Here is a 15,110-nt window from a genome sequence, read left to right as displayed (position 1 = left end):
GGGGAAGAGTCAGCTCTAAGTTTCCATTGTAAACCTTTTGCAAAATAGTGTTTCCCTCCCTTTTTCCTACACACACAGTTCTGTTTAATGTTATCTTCCATATCTATAATCCAATTTCTTCCATCCTCGTGTGTACAAATATAATTTGAACTAACACTCAGAGGAGGGTTGCCAAATCATAAATGTAGAGAAAAAAACTTTAAATAAAGAAATCGTAGGCTCCCCCCTCCATGTCTTTTGCAACGAATGAAGTCTTATCAAGTTCAGAACTTAAAGTCCTCGCAGTTGGTTTTGTTCTGTAGTTTGTGATCTCATCTCTTCTAGCACACACCTGTACTTTAAGCTCTAATTAACAGGAGAACCTCTGCTTCTTAATGGTGGTGTTGGAGTGTTTTCAGCAGGCAAAGTACATCTGTACACAGCGACTCCCTGCCCCCTGCATTTCATGCCAGAGTGAGAGCCAGATACTGAGTTGAACTGCGAGTGAACCCCATTCTCCTCTGTCCCTGGGGAAAATTTTCAAGGATAATTACCCTCAATCATCCTTGTTTTTCTTCACCAATGATCCCCCGCTGTCGTGGGGTCTGCCGCCATTAAGGCAGAGTGGAACCGGAAGCCTTGAAATATGCAGATCAAATCACAGAATCGTAAAGTTGGAAGGGAACCCAAGGATCATCAACCCCCTGAAATGCAGGAATCCCAATTTGGATTTGTGTGCTAGCCATTTTATTGTTGCACCACTAGCAGTGATAGAACTTTGTAGAACTGTGTTTAGACAGTGAGTCAAACCTAATGTGAAAACAGTTCCAATTTTGTTCTGGGTGGCAGGAGAGAAGATTTCCCTAAGACAATTTGGAACAGTTCCATTAAGTCCTTTAAGTGTGACTACAGCTTTATTATTGTTGTTGTGTATATTGTCTGCATAGAGGACCTATGCCGCTCATTATTTTATATGTGTGGGAAAGGGAGAGTGGTGTGTCTGTCATGCTAGCTCATTAACTGCAGCTAAGGACTGAACAGCGCTAGAACAATTCTGTGTTCAATGAAAAGGGGTTAAACTACATTAGGGAGTGACAATGTTCTAGCAAAATATCACAGCCTGAGGCAGAGCAAATGGTTTGCATGCAGAAGGTCATTGCTTCAGTCTCCAGCATCTTCCAGGAAAGGCTCCTGTCTGAAACCCTTGTGCCATGTCTAGTACTACTACCATTGCTGCATTCATGTACCCACACCACACTGAATGTTTTATTGTGACACAACACAAGCAGGAACAAGCAATAGTAAACATCCAGTTTGTATGGTCTCCATCCCATTGTCTACCCATATGGCCAGAAGAATTTCGGAAGCTCTCTTTTTGCTCATCTATGGCTTTTCATGTCATCTGGACCAATAAATTATGGTTATTATTAACTATGTTAAGTTTAAAACAAACGAGGAAGAGAAGACGAGAGGGCTGGTGAACCCAAGGCTCACGACCAGTCATTCCTACTCTTGTACATTATGCCAAATCATGGTTGAGTGTGATGGGTGAACCAGACCCATGTTCTGCATTGCATTTAGTTATGACGCCTTACCTAAGGTAAGATACTTTTTTCAATGGAAAAAAGTAGTGATGATTCAATTTCGAAAGCATTTAAGTATAGCCTTCAATATGTTTGAATTAAATTCCAATTTGCTTTTAAAATCAGATCATTTAAAAATAATAAGGAAAGGAGGAGGGAGGTATTAACACCAAAGCAACAAAGACAGACGCCTACAAGGTGCACTGAAAAAAGTGGTTTTATTAGGCCTCGTGCATTTTGAGTGGCATGGGCATTACTAAAAAAATAAAATGCTATATATCTAGTTGAATAACTCCCATAAAACACTTTTTAAAGAATTGAAATCATCAAAATATATAAATATAATTAAACAATGCTAAAATCCACGCAACAGTGCAATTTTAAGTAAAAATAGCATAACCAATATAAAGATTAACTCTATTATCCAAAAAGGCCACCAACCACAATCAACAACACAATTTTATAAGCATACTCAAACAACACCACTGAGACACCAAAAAGGCAGCAGAAACCTCAAAACTATAATCCTTGCCATCAATCTCATACAAATTGCACTGGTAGAAACATAACCTCCTGGTGTTAAATTTCAACAATGTGTATCTAATAGAGAAAAGCTCCCTTCTATGTTAGCCTTGTTCTTTGTTGCAATGTAATTCCGAAGAATAAGCCCAGAGTAGGTCTCTTTACTCCTGGGTAAGTGACCAACAATTTCACTGGTCTGTGTTACCAAATGCGGAAGAGTGGAGAGACAAAAGAATTGCTCTCAAATGGACAATATAATCCTCAAATCACTACAGTTTTTATACAAGGATGGAATTAATCCTTTTGCTTCAGTAAAAAACCTCAAGGGTCATAGGTTGTGGTTAAATGAACTGGATGGTATTATCAAGGATCTGAAGCATCACACAGAAAGGAAATCCCAAAGGGTAGACACAGGTGGAAAAAGAACAGAGGACAAGCCTTTAAAAGACATGGGTCCAAATAACACAAGTTCTTTCCAGAGTACTGCAGTTTTACTTATGATAATTAGACAATTTTTAGAAAACCTGCATAGTCGTCCAAACTTGTCTTTATATTAATTTTTTATATTTAAAAAATAGTCTATCACTGAACATTTTCAAATGGATATATAAGATATAGTTTTTATAGTTCCCTGATAATCTGTCCACTTGAAACATCTAATAAAGCACACAGATTCAGCCCACTCCAGTGGCGGCATTTTCGTTGTTTTCACTTTTAGTAAAGAGATGGCATTTACCAGAATTGATGTTTTAATAGAAAATACTATTTTTTAATTTTTTAAAATTTGTTCAATCATTTTTCTCTAGCCTGGGAACAGTACACCACAGTTGTGGGCAGTTTCACAACTCCATCTCTGCTTGAAAAGGCTACAGGCCAATCAGCAGACTCTTCCTCAATATATGTTAGTGGCACTTCCCTCTGTGCTCATCAGACTGTTACAATAAGTAAACCAACACCTCTCTCTGACTTATACAATAGAACATAATATATATTATGGTGTACCCTGAATTATTGTGCTCTATGCCTGAAGTCAGAAACAGTCAATGAAGGCAGTACACTCCCAATAACTTGGTTTTCTAGTCTGTCTTTCAGAGAAGAAGCTTTCTGTAACTTGCTTCCTAACCTAATGTTTTTCTCACTAATCTTAACGTAACTAATTAGTAGCAGGACTGCTGATATGAGAGCAGACCAAAAACACACCTATACACAGATTTACATAGCTACCTGTTAAAGAGTAGAAACAGCTTCCTAGAGTTTCTGAACTTCAAACTGCTAGTTTGAATTTGCATTATTTTACTGTTCTTCCAAAACACTGCTAACCTGCAATGTATAAGAATAATGCTATTTCAGTTAGATGGATTCTAATTAGAAGACACTATTAAGTAACCAGTTCCTTATGGGAGTGTAGAAAATACCTCCCCTATTACATAATTAGACTAAGGAACTATTGCACATCTAATATTCTATAACAGTGAATATTACTGCACTGTTTCACAATTTCCAACTCCTGACATAAAACAGCTTAAAGTTTGCCTTTTATTCATCACTGAACCTGTCCTAATTCCAATCCCACCCGCTATTGTTCTTAAATACGATGCATTTTATACAGAATTTGAAGTGATACTCTTTTCTGGCAGTGCCAAATAATGCTACCGACCCATTTCTAAGTCCTAAAATTCATAATTTGTCTGAATACCTGAAAAAAACCGGGTGGTACAGGACCTACTGGCATGCCATCTCCTGGGGGAATGTTTCCTAGCACTGGACTGGGAGCTGCTGCAGCGCTCTGAAAAGAACAAAGGGAAAATAAACCTTTGTCATTGCACAATAGGCATAAAACCAAAATACTACTTTGACCACAGTGTGGCAAGGCAGAAAGGAATTCTCTGCATGACATTTTTCATAGTTTCCTCCATTTTTAATCATTAGCCCTCATTTTCAAAATACACAAGTGAAACTGTTAAGCTCAAACTTAAATTCCTTGACTAAATGGCTGCCTTACACTTGTACATGGAATGAGCTACAGATTTTTAAATCTTAATACTAATTTAGCTTAACTGAAGCCCAGTTCAACCATCTGTTTGTATATGCTTTTACTACAACTCTGCCCAAAATTAAGCTTCTGTACAAAACAAGGAATAAGCATGGGTCAGCCGAAGCAGTCAATATTCAAAGCAGGGCATGGCATTATGGGCAAGACCCAAACACAGTTAAGAACATTGCAGATTGAACCAGACATGATCTATTTACATCCTGCTCTTTGCTTAAAAGCAGCTGCAATATGAGCTTGGTACCCATGTGGTACCAGTCTTTTTCCTGCTCCCTTCTGTGGCATAAAATAGCTTTGGGGGGTGTAGCCTTTTGTGTCCCCCAAGCATTATGGCTCTGGTCTACCTCACGAGCCACTGTGGCTACTTTTAGGCTAATTTAAAAGAGCCAGTGACCCAACTGAACTTGGATCATGCTGAATTTTGGTAAAGCAAGAACTAGGATGGGGAAAATTAACACGCTGCATGGATAGGCAGGTGGAAGGGAGAAAATGAACCCTCCCTTTGTCTCCACTGTCTTCCACAGCCATTGTAAAGCAGTTTCACTATGTGTAAAAATTGAAATTCTGTCAGAATGAACATTTCTACACTTCAGTGCTGTATTTGTGGGGTATTCTGTTCTATTGGTAATAATGTTGTAAATATAACCTTATGATGTTGAAAGTTTACCAAAAGCTTTAAAATAAGATTAACTTACAAACAGATCAATATTTTCCCCATGCTTCTTGGCGAAAAAAGATGTTAATTTTTGAAACAAACAAAAGAAATTAGGTTTCCTAAGTGAAACAGAGGGTGAAATTAGCTACCTTTAGACATCCTTCAAACTGAGCAAATAGGAAATAAAGCTCCTGATGAAGAACAAGCAGGGATCCACTACAAAAATTATTATGCCTCCCGTTAGATTTAATTTCTAAAGTCTTCATCTGAACAGAACATTTTGTAATTGTGTGAGACTGAAGCAATGCAAAGACATCTGACAGCACAATCCTATGAGCATAAAACTTAAGGAGATTTACTTTCATTTTATTAATGAATTGCTGAAATCTGCCCTATGGAATACAACTTATTCTAATTAATGTAACTGGCCACTGGATGTCACTTTTGCACCCTGTATGTAGAAGAACATTGCAAAATACATTTCCAAGTTTTTGACATAATGTCCGGCTTAAGAAAGTGTGCAGTGAAATTCCAAGAACATAAGAAACTAAATGTGATTAGGCTGGCATAAAGCATTTCTCCCCCCCCCTCCAAGGTTAAACAAAAATGGGGCGGGGCAGGACAATGTACAATGCTTGTTTATTTTTCAAGTTGAAAATTTGTCTACTAATTAGCAATTCAATCATTAAATTCTGCAACTCTTGCCAACTAAAGTGGTATGACAAGAAAAAGCACAGGCAAAACTGAATGCTATCTTTTGGCGTACAACGTATTTCAAACACTCACTGAATGCATTATAGTGGGTTCCTTAAAGAAATTTCGATACCAAAGCTTGCAAAATAGGCTGCAATACAATCATGCATCCCCAGATCAAGAAATATGAACTAAAAACTGTTTTGAACGTGCCTCAACAATACCTCCCAAAGTGGTCCTCTTTAGGCCATTTCAAGTATCATGTTCAGAGCTCATGGAAAGACCTTTTAAAATAGATCAGAGGTGAAGCTCCACGCAGATGCATTATGTGGCAACTGCAATGCTTTCTGTAACCCAGAGCTTAGATATGTTAGGTCTGGTTTATGGTTACAGCTTTGGAAAATCTGTGTGATACTGATTTCCATGGGCAGACATTTTACATGACTAATTTAAGAAGTTAAACCAGCCTACAAGAAAGTGAAAGTAAGAGACTCTTCTGATATATGGTTAATGAAACATTCCATATCAATCTTAATACAGCAGCACCAATTTGTAATCAGTAAGCCATTAAAATGCTCCTAAATTTCACAAAGAAAAATCTGAATGGAAGTGTCAACATTGCTTAATCTATCATAATCTTAGATTGAAAGATTGTCTGGTCAATGCTCTTCTTTTTGTGCTAAACACATACAAAACAAACATCATATGCCTCAAAGCCTTCTACTATGATTAGCAGTACGAAACAACTTAAGCTTCTATTTGAAATTTTATGAGTTTCAAGGGGAAGGGGAGATAGTCATCTTAGTACAAAATCAATAATTGCAAAAAGAGCCCTAATTTTTATTGCTCAATGATTGTTTTGAACATTAAAGGCAGACGTTGCTGAGCTCATCACGATTCCCAAGAAAGCCACAGCTGTAATACAAAGGTCCTTAGAGAACAAGCTTCCTGAACTGCATTATGGAAGAAGGTAACATGAATTAAAGCAAACACAATCCATAGGTTGCAGGATGAAAATAAACTTAAATGACTAAGGGGGCAATTAGCAAATGGTTTACTATGGAAGCGAGGGTTAGGTCTTGTTGGTTCTAGAAATATTTAAAGGTCTGCATCTGAGGTCTTGGCTGTGACTGCATTGCAAGATTGCATTATTCCCATTTTCAGGGAGAATAGACCCAGCTGGAGGGGTGGGATTAATATCTCCTTTCACACCAATAAATACCATGCTTTGCTTTAGTCTTACCACACTCTTAGTGGCAACATAAACCTGACACAGGTACCATCACATGGCTCTCAGTAGCAGATAATGCTGAGATCCAAGAACATTTAGGAGGAAGTAATAATTTAGGGTTTAGGAAAAATGGATATGGGGAGCTTGAACCCTTCCCACTCCACAGAGGTGGTTTTAGGGTAGTGTGACCCATATGACCGCACTGGGCACCACATTGCAGGGGGTGCCACAGCAGTGCTGGAGAATGGAGTGCAAGGAAGAACTGAATTTTAGTGTCACACAGGGCGCCGCTGAGATTTGAGAGCCTAAATTCGGCCACTGCACTCCAGTGCCTGCTTTCTCTGCAAAACTGTGTTTACCTACCCTCACAAGTGGGTATTATTTCTATTTAGAGAAAAATTGGAAGTGCTGCAGGTATCTTACATGGGTGAGGGTTTAAAGCTTGTCCTAGTCAGGGAGAAGGAATAGTAACTGTGTCTTAGCCTACTTGAAGAAACCTAAAGTGAAATTGCTGATTGAATATGAAAACTGATGAGTGGAGTGCTGGTGATGTCCTGACCCAGGATGTTAAGTCTTTGCTCAAATCCGCACAATGGGGTGAGCTCCGGTTGATTTGTCCCAGTTCCTGCCAACCTAGCAGTTCAAAAACATAACAGCGAGAGGAGATAAATTGATGCCACTGCGACGGCAAGGTAAACAGCATTTTTGTGCGCTCTTGCTTCCGTCACAGTGTTCCGTTGCACCAGAAGCGGTTTAGTCACGCTGGCCAACTGACCCGGAAAAGCTGTCTGCGGACAAACGCGGCCTGAAAGCGGAGATGAGTGCCGCACCCCATAGTCAAATTCGACTGGACTTAACCATCCAGGAGTCCTTTACCTTTTTACCTTCTTTGTCAGGCTGGTGTTAAGGCTGAAACTCCTTGCAAGCTTGGGCAAAACAGTTCATGAGCTTCTGCAGAGCTTCCTCAGTGTCTGCAGCTCTGATGAAGACCAACATCCTGGGTCAGTACAGTGGTACCTTGGGTTACATAAGCTTCAGGTTACAGACGCTTCAGGTTACAGACTCCGCTAACCCAGGAATATTACCTCGGGTTAAGAACTTTGCTTCAGGATGAGAAGAGAAATTGTGCTCCGGCGGCGCGGCAGCAGCAGGAGGCCCCATTAGCTAAAGTGGTGCTTCAGGTCAAGAACAGTTTCAGGTTAAGAACGGACCTCTGGAACGAATTAAGTTCTTAACCCAAGGTACCACTGTACATCACTAGCACTCCATGCATCAGCATTGGTAGTCACATGCTTGAGGTGGTAGACAATTTTGTCTACTTGGGTTCCACCACAACCAGCAACCTCTCCATTGACACTGAACTAGACAAGCATATTGGCAAGGCAGCTATGGCAATAGCTCGCCTCTCCAAGAGAGTATGGGAGAATATGATCCAATGTCCAATACCAAGGTGAAGTTCTTCCAGACTTTATGGAAGTGAGTCGTGGGTAACTCACAGCTGTCAGGAGCGATGCCTCAATGCCTTCCATATGCGCTATGTCAGGACAGAGTCTCAAAGTCACCCTACATGAGAGGAAGCATGGCTGTGCTTTTTGTATGCAATAGATTCTAGGTATGGCCCAGGTATCCATGCCAATGAAAAACAAGTGGGAAAAGTATAATCCTTTGGAATGTGTTCCTCTACGGGAGAGCCCGTTTCTTTTATCCTGGCTACTTGCTTAAGGTGAGCAAAACAGAACAGCAGCACCACCACAGTAGGCTATCAACAGAGCAGAGTGAAATAGCTTTCTTTTCCTAAGCCATAAGCTACCACCTTCTTTATACAGTACATTATAACAGGAAAGAAAGCCAAATAAGAGATGAAGAAAATAACTAAGTAAGTATAAACCTATGCAGAAACATGGAACAAAAACGAGCCCTATCATATACAGAATCAGATCTAGTGGCTTCAGGAACTTGGCCTATCGGTTAGCTGAGAATCAATTATTTGCTTTGTGCTGTTTAATGCAAGCTTAATTACTTTAATTAACAAATGTAATTAAGTTAATTAATGTATTAAAGTTGCTATAATCCATGATTTGATTATGGACCAAGAAGTGTTGATTTTAATCTAGAAGCCCTACAAAGCTTTGGAACCTTGCATCTTAAAGGGATTCCGTTTTCTGCCACAGTGACCACATCAGTTTAAGTTGGGGAGACATTTGCCAATGTATTATTCAGTTGATGAAACAGCTGAATAGCTAAGGTCCACCTAAGTGTTTCTTTGCATTTCTGAGAAAGTTTCTAACATTTTTGGACCAGACAACTCTAGACAGGTGGTGGCAGAAGTGAAGAAACTTGATTGTTAGTTTTGATAGACTTTAGATATTATCTATTTTAAGCCAGTCAACATTAGTGTGAAATATGCAAATATATGTAGTTGAAACCACACTTACACTCAGTGGAGTTTCAGCTGTGCTGGAGTTAGAGGTAGGACCCTTTCCCCCTCCAAAAAAAAATCTCCTTCCCCCTGCAGCCTTTTGACAAGCTGTTCTTATCTGTTGGAGGTCCCTGCAGAGCAGCATGTGGGTGATGCTGGAGGCTAGAAGGGGGAGGACAAAATAGCCACGCTACTAGTTCCTTGAACTGGCTTGGTAACATGCATGCAGTCAGTGCAGTCTTTCAAAATTGGTGTAATGTGTTCTGAGCAGGCTGTTCCACATCACATCTTAGCCACAGCATTCTGTACCTGCTGCAGCTTCCATACCAATTTTAGCCCACACAGTGCATTGCAGTAATCCAACCCCGAGGTTACCATTGCATGGATCATTGTGGCCAGACTATGCCTGTCCAGGAACAGCTGTTGAATACCTGCCAGAATTGGTAAAAGGTGCTGCTCGATAGGAAGGACACTTTTGCCTCCCTCAACAATGCTGGATGTAAGAGCTTCCCAAACTACCTGTCCCTTTATCAAGAGGGATACCGTACCACAAACAGGCAACTTGTCTAGTTCCCAGACAATGGAACTGCCCAACCATAGTGGCTTTGTCCTGTCAGGTTGCAATTTCAGTTTACTGACCCTCATCCAGCCTAGCATAGCATCCTGGCACTATTCTAGGACCTGCGTAGACTCTCCTAACTCAGATATTACAGAGGAATAGAGCCAGGTGCCATCAACATACTAGGGACACCTCACCCCTAATCTCCTATTGATTGCTTCCAGTTACTTCACAGAGATATTAAATAGCACTGGGGACAAGACAGAACCCTGTGTACCCCACAGGATCCCATTTAATTTCTAATAGCTGTTAACAACAGATAACTAATGATGCCTAAACTGACAGTTACTTGTTCTTTTAGAACGTGTAGACAAATGTGAAAGATGCAAGACTGTGTAGAAAAAATCCTGATATATGGCCTTAACAACATCATAATACAAAATATCATAAATATGAGAAGCTGCAGGATTTAAATGTAGTGTACCTTGCCATTCCATATAAAATAGTAAGCTGACTGAAATATAATTCATTCCTCAGGTTCCAGGAATGCAGTATAAAAAGAACTGGCATTTAAGATTGTAGAATAGTCATTATTTTATTTGGAAATGACTTATAGAAAATACTCCCCTATTATATATGTAGATACCTTTCTTAACCTCGACACATGAAGCATCACTGGGGAAGAGAAAAAACCCTGTGGAAACAACCAGTAGTAACTAATATATATGGCAATTGTATTGTCCAACAGGAATGGAGTACTCCTCATAATGAAGATCTCACCATAGTAAAGTAAGTTCACATATATATCTGGATCTGTTTGCTGACATTGTCTCAACCCAATTTTAAGATATTCCATTCTCCTATAGTCCTCCAGATTCTGCAGGGTATACCAATGTTCCCTATAGTATCTTGTGGGGGTTGGGCGGGGCTGCCATAGCGAGGAGGGAGCAGGTAGGTCGGCTTCCACAAACTTCACTAGACTGCAGTGTCTAAAGTAGCATAAAATGTTTCGGCACAACTTGAAATATTATGCTAATGCATCCCATCTTCAGACATCGGCATAAGAATTTAAATCAGTGGCTATCAGGCATATGCCCAACAAATACTGTAAGAGAGTAGAGGTTCCTCAGCATTTGTGTGGTCCCCCCCCCCCCGCCCACGTCGCTCTCTCTCCTTCTCTCCCTCTTAGCAATGGATTTCTTATGTAAAAAATTAGGAACAGGCCAGAGCATCTTTCCTGCCTTTCTCAGTACGAGATGTGGCTTCAGCTTTTTCAGTGCTGCTACAGTTTCTGTTATGGCAGCTACAGCAAATTTACAGAATCAGTGCAGTACTCTTTAATATTAAGATGCCATTACTTAGAGCAATGTAGTGAGCAGAGGTAAAGTATTTCATTTGCATTGAAATATCACATAGGTCCAATTCACACAGCTAAATTCACCATGCTATTATAAACTGTGTATAACAGGAGTAAGTGAGCATAGGATTGCAGCCTGGGAGTATTACACTTGTCAAGTTTATGGCACTGATATGTTAAAGTATTTAAAGACCTTTAGCGCTACAGTTTAAAAATGAGGTACAGTTACACTACAAATAAATACGTCCTTCCCAGAATTAACACTTAACTTCCTGCCCTCTAGTTCTTTTGAGATCAAAATTGCTTCTATCTGCTGGAAACTACAATACTCACAGCAATATTTTCCTCCATGCTGAACCTCTACAACATAACTACTGAATAGCTTCCATTTAACTTACAATGACCTTCTATTGAAGTCACTGGAAGGAGTCCCCTCAATATTTTAATGGAGTTTTATTGCAATGAATGGCTTTCATTTCGAACATTATAATATTCTTTTTGATATATTTTATGAAAAATGCTAAAAAAATATATTTGTGGCTAAACATAAACACCTTACCTGTTAAGAAACAAAAATGCATTCAGATACATAGCCTTGCACTGTTTGTGGGAAGAATTTAACATTTAGTAACATTCTAGAAAAAAAGCAGGTGGGGAAACAGAATTAAGTTCCTTTTGCTGCAAGAGAGGGTAATCAGGCTTACACGAGTTATAGAAGCCTCTGGCAGGGAGATGGAGCCAAGCTTGTTGTAGTAGCTCATTCTTGCTTGTGGCAGTTTCATTTATTTATTTTAAAGGCATCATTACGAGCACACTGATGTACATGGGGGGTGGGAGAATAAATCGCATGTAAAAAAATTATTTATTTTTTGCTTACCTGTAATTTCCTATTTTCTGATGAGGCGGTCACCATATCAGAGTAGTACCTGCTCCTAGCTACAGAGTCAGATTTCTAGGCTCTGAAAAGAGGCTACCCTACTTCCCAGGCTGAGCCCAGCAAGCTAGGGTCCATAAATTAGATTGAATTTATGGTTACATTTTGAAATAAACACTTGGAGGAAAGTAAGAGGACATATTGGGAGTTCATATTTACTAGTAACCTAGATCTCAGAATTGCGCTGTCTGGTTCAGAAGGCATGGAGGGCTTTCATTGCTACCTTACAGAATGGGGATTTACAGAAGAACACCCCCCCCCCCCACATACACACACAAGACACCAGGAACCAGCAGCAATAATATATGGGGTCACAAAATGTAATGCCACCCATATGGAGCAGTGACAGACTGCAAGATACTGGATCATGCCCTACTTTATTAAGCTGCATTGATATAAAATGCTGATTACAATGAAATCTCTTAAAATTATCACAGTTAAATGTAAATGTTTGACTTTTCATGTTCTAGTGGCATTTCATCTTTTTATTCTATGTTATAGAAGCTATCATATTAACTTCTAAAATTATAAAATTATGAGATCAAGGAAAAGCTTCTCCATGTTATATTCACCTTGCTCCTAAGATCAAAAGGTAAGATGATCAGAAATAATAGGCTAGTTTTACATCTGAAAGTTAAACAAAGACTCACAATCCTAATGAAACAAAATTCAGGAACTTTAGCAATATCCATGAACATCAAGGAACATACCAGATTTAAGCACCAAAGTTGCATTTTAGTTTTCAGAAAAGCTGCTTGTCTGTGAAGTTACAGGGAACCAGGCAGAGGGCCTTCTCGGTAGTGGTGCCTGCCCTGTGGAAGGCCCTCCCATCAGATGTCAAGGAAATGCAGTGGTACCTTAGGTTAAGAACTTAATTCGTTCTGGAGGTCTGTTCTTAACCTGAAACTGTTCTTAACCCGAAGCACCACTTTAACTAATGGGGCCTCCTGCTGCCACCGCGCCGCCGCCATGCGATTTCTGTTCTTATCCTGAAGCAAAGTTCTTAACCCGAGGTACTATTTGTTGGTTAGCGGAGTCTGTAACCTGAAGCGTCTGTAACCCGAGTTACCACTGTAAGCAACTATCTTACTTTTAAAAGACATCTGAAGGCAGCCCTATTTAGAGAAGTTTTTCATGTTTAATGCTATATTGTGTTTTTAACATTCGGTTGGGAGTAGTCCAGAGTGGCTGGGGAAACCCAGCCAGATGCGTGGGGTATAATAATAAATTGTTATTATTGTTGTTGTTGTGGTGGTGGTGGTGGTGGTGGTCATCATCATCATGGGCACCAAGCCAAGCTGTCATTATGAAAGGCAAGCCTAACCGACAAATTTCTTAATAATATGCTCTAATGGTTTTCTTTACTTATACTCTAATCACCTGAGGATGTCTACATAGGTTTTGCCCATCAACTACTAGATCTACGTTTAACAGCATAAAACCTGATTCAGCAGCAGCATGTATATGATAAAAACAGGGTGCACCAATAAATACCACAGTGCAATATAACAGAATGCCCATATTTGAACCTGTCATAGATATTTGTCATAATTCTGTGGGTGATGAAGAAACAGACTTTCCCCATGTTCGCTTGTGATGGGATACTTTAAAAAATCCTTAAAAACAAATATAGAAGATTAAGTCCCTGGAAATTGATGGCCATCAGGAAGTCTTCTCCAAGTTACGCAATATACTAATATGCTGTTCTACAGAAAAATAATAACTAAGATAATTACTCTTACTTAAAATAATAATTTAGGTATTCACTGCCCATCATGTCAGACTCAGGATGACCAGCAGAAAGGAACATGGTAGTCCAGAAAGATTACTCAAAATTCCACACTCATATACGTTTGTTAGAGAAGTTTACCAATTTAACTTCCAAACAATCATGTCATTCGCTTAATACTATATCCCAAGAGTGGTTATCTGTAGGGGTTCATTTTCCTTAGAGAATTAATTATTATCACAGGTTTTGTAACACTAAGCACATTCCAGCTATAATTAGAACTTCCAAATTTTATGCATCAACATTTTTACATTTTTAACTGCCACTGAAGACTTGAATATTCACTGCTTACATCTTATGAGGTAGTTTCATTACTTATTTCAAGCAACAATTTCTTAAGAGAAGATGAAGTGCTCAAGAACCTATTTAGCTTTGGAATTGTATTGTATCATTTAAAGTTTAATTGATTCCCAGGTTTCATTAGATGAAAAAACACTTTTATCACCATATATTAAGGACCAAAAGTACAGCAGCATAACTAAGATCTTATATGGGAAAAGAAAGAGTAAGACCCAATGTGGCAGAGTGTTATAGTGTGTTGAGACCTGGGCTGAAGTTAATAGTCATAAAACTCACTGGGTAATCTAGGGCCAGTCACTATCTCTCAGTTTAATCTACCACACAAGGCTATTGCAACAATAAAAATGACTTGGAAGTGGGGGGACCAGGTTCTATGTCATCCTGAACTCCTTAGAATAAGGGCAGAATCAACATAAAATAATAATTACAGATAAAAATAATTGCTCCATTTGCTTTAAAGCCAATGGCATACTTGATATGCATGCACCATTAAGACAAAAAGATTAACTGAACTACCAATAGGATTTCTAATTAATTAATTAATTAATTAATTAAATTTATATCTCTCCCTTCTTCTCAAAGTAGCCCAGGGCAGCAGACAGGTGACAAACAAACATACCTATCCTAAAAACAATTCCAATATAGATGCAGATTGGGAAAGCTCTCATCTTAAAAGGCTTGCTGAACGAAGGAAGTCTTTAGTAGGGCTGAAAAGACAACAGAAACTGTGCCTACCTAATATTCAAGGGAAGGAAATTCCAAATGGTAGCTGCCACAACATTAAAGATCTTAGTCCTACAGGTATATTGAGCAAAATGGAACTCCTGCAGATAAGGTGTCTACAGGAGGCCCTCACCTACAGAGAGCAGTGATCAATTAGGTTTATAAGGGATAAGATATTCTTATATATGATTCTAACTGTAAGATTCAAGTACAAGGGAGCTGGTTCATCTACAAGTGAGCACAAAATATAGGTCACCATTCTACTTTGTTAACTCTGACAGATGTCAGCACCAAGAATTATGCTCCTATTAGACAA

General features: G+C 39.2%; 1 protein-coding gene across 13 annotated transcripts in view; it reads right to left on the bottom strand.

Annotated features, from left to right (window-relative positions):
- Positions 1-15,110, bottom strand: part of SSBP2 (single stranded DNA binding protein 2) — a 116,370-nt gene that overhangs the window by 38,406 nt on the left and 62,854 nt on the right. For 10 of the 13 annotated variants that reach the window (XR_014503086.1, XM_083404236.1, XM_083404241.1 and 7 more), the window contains one exon: positions 3,781-3,870. The exons of the other annotated variants lie outside the window; for them this stretch is intronic. Coding sequence is in view for 9 of the 10 variants with exons in the window: in XM_083404236.1 (XP_083260362.1) it covers positions 3,781-3,870 (90 nt within the window). In the remaining variant the exon portion in view is untranslated. The remainder of the gene's footprint in view (positions 1-3,780; positions 3,871-15,110) is intronic. 13 annotated transcript variants of the gene reach the window in all.

Source organism: Podarcis tiliguerta (genome assembly GCF_965153285.1).
Source record: "Podarcis tiliguerta genome assembly, chromosome: 11".
Taxonomy (NCBI): Eukaryota; Metazoa; Chordata; class Lepidosauria; order Squamata; family Lacertidae; genus Podarcis; species Podarcis tiliguerta.
Note: the sequence above shows the minus strand (reverse complement) of the source record. Positions and strands in the feature narration are given on the sequence as shown.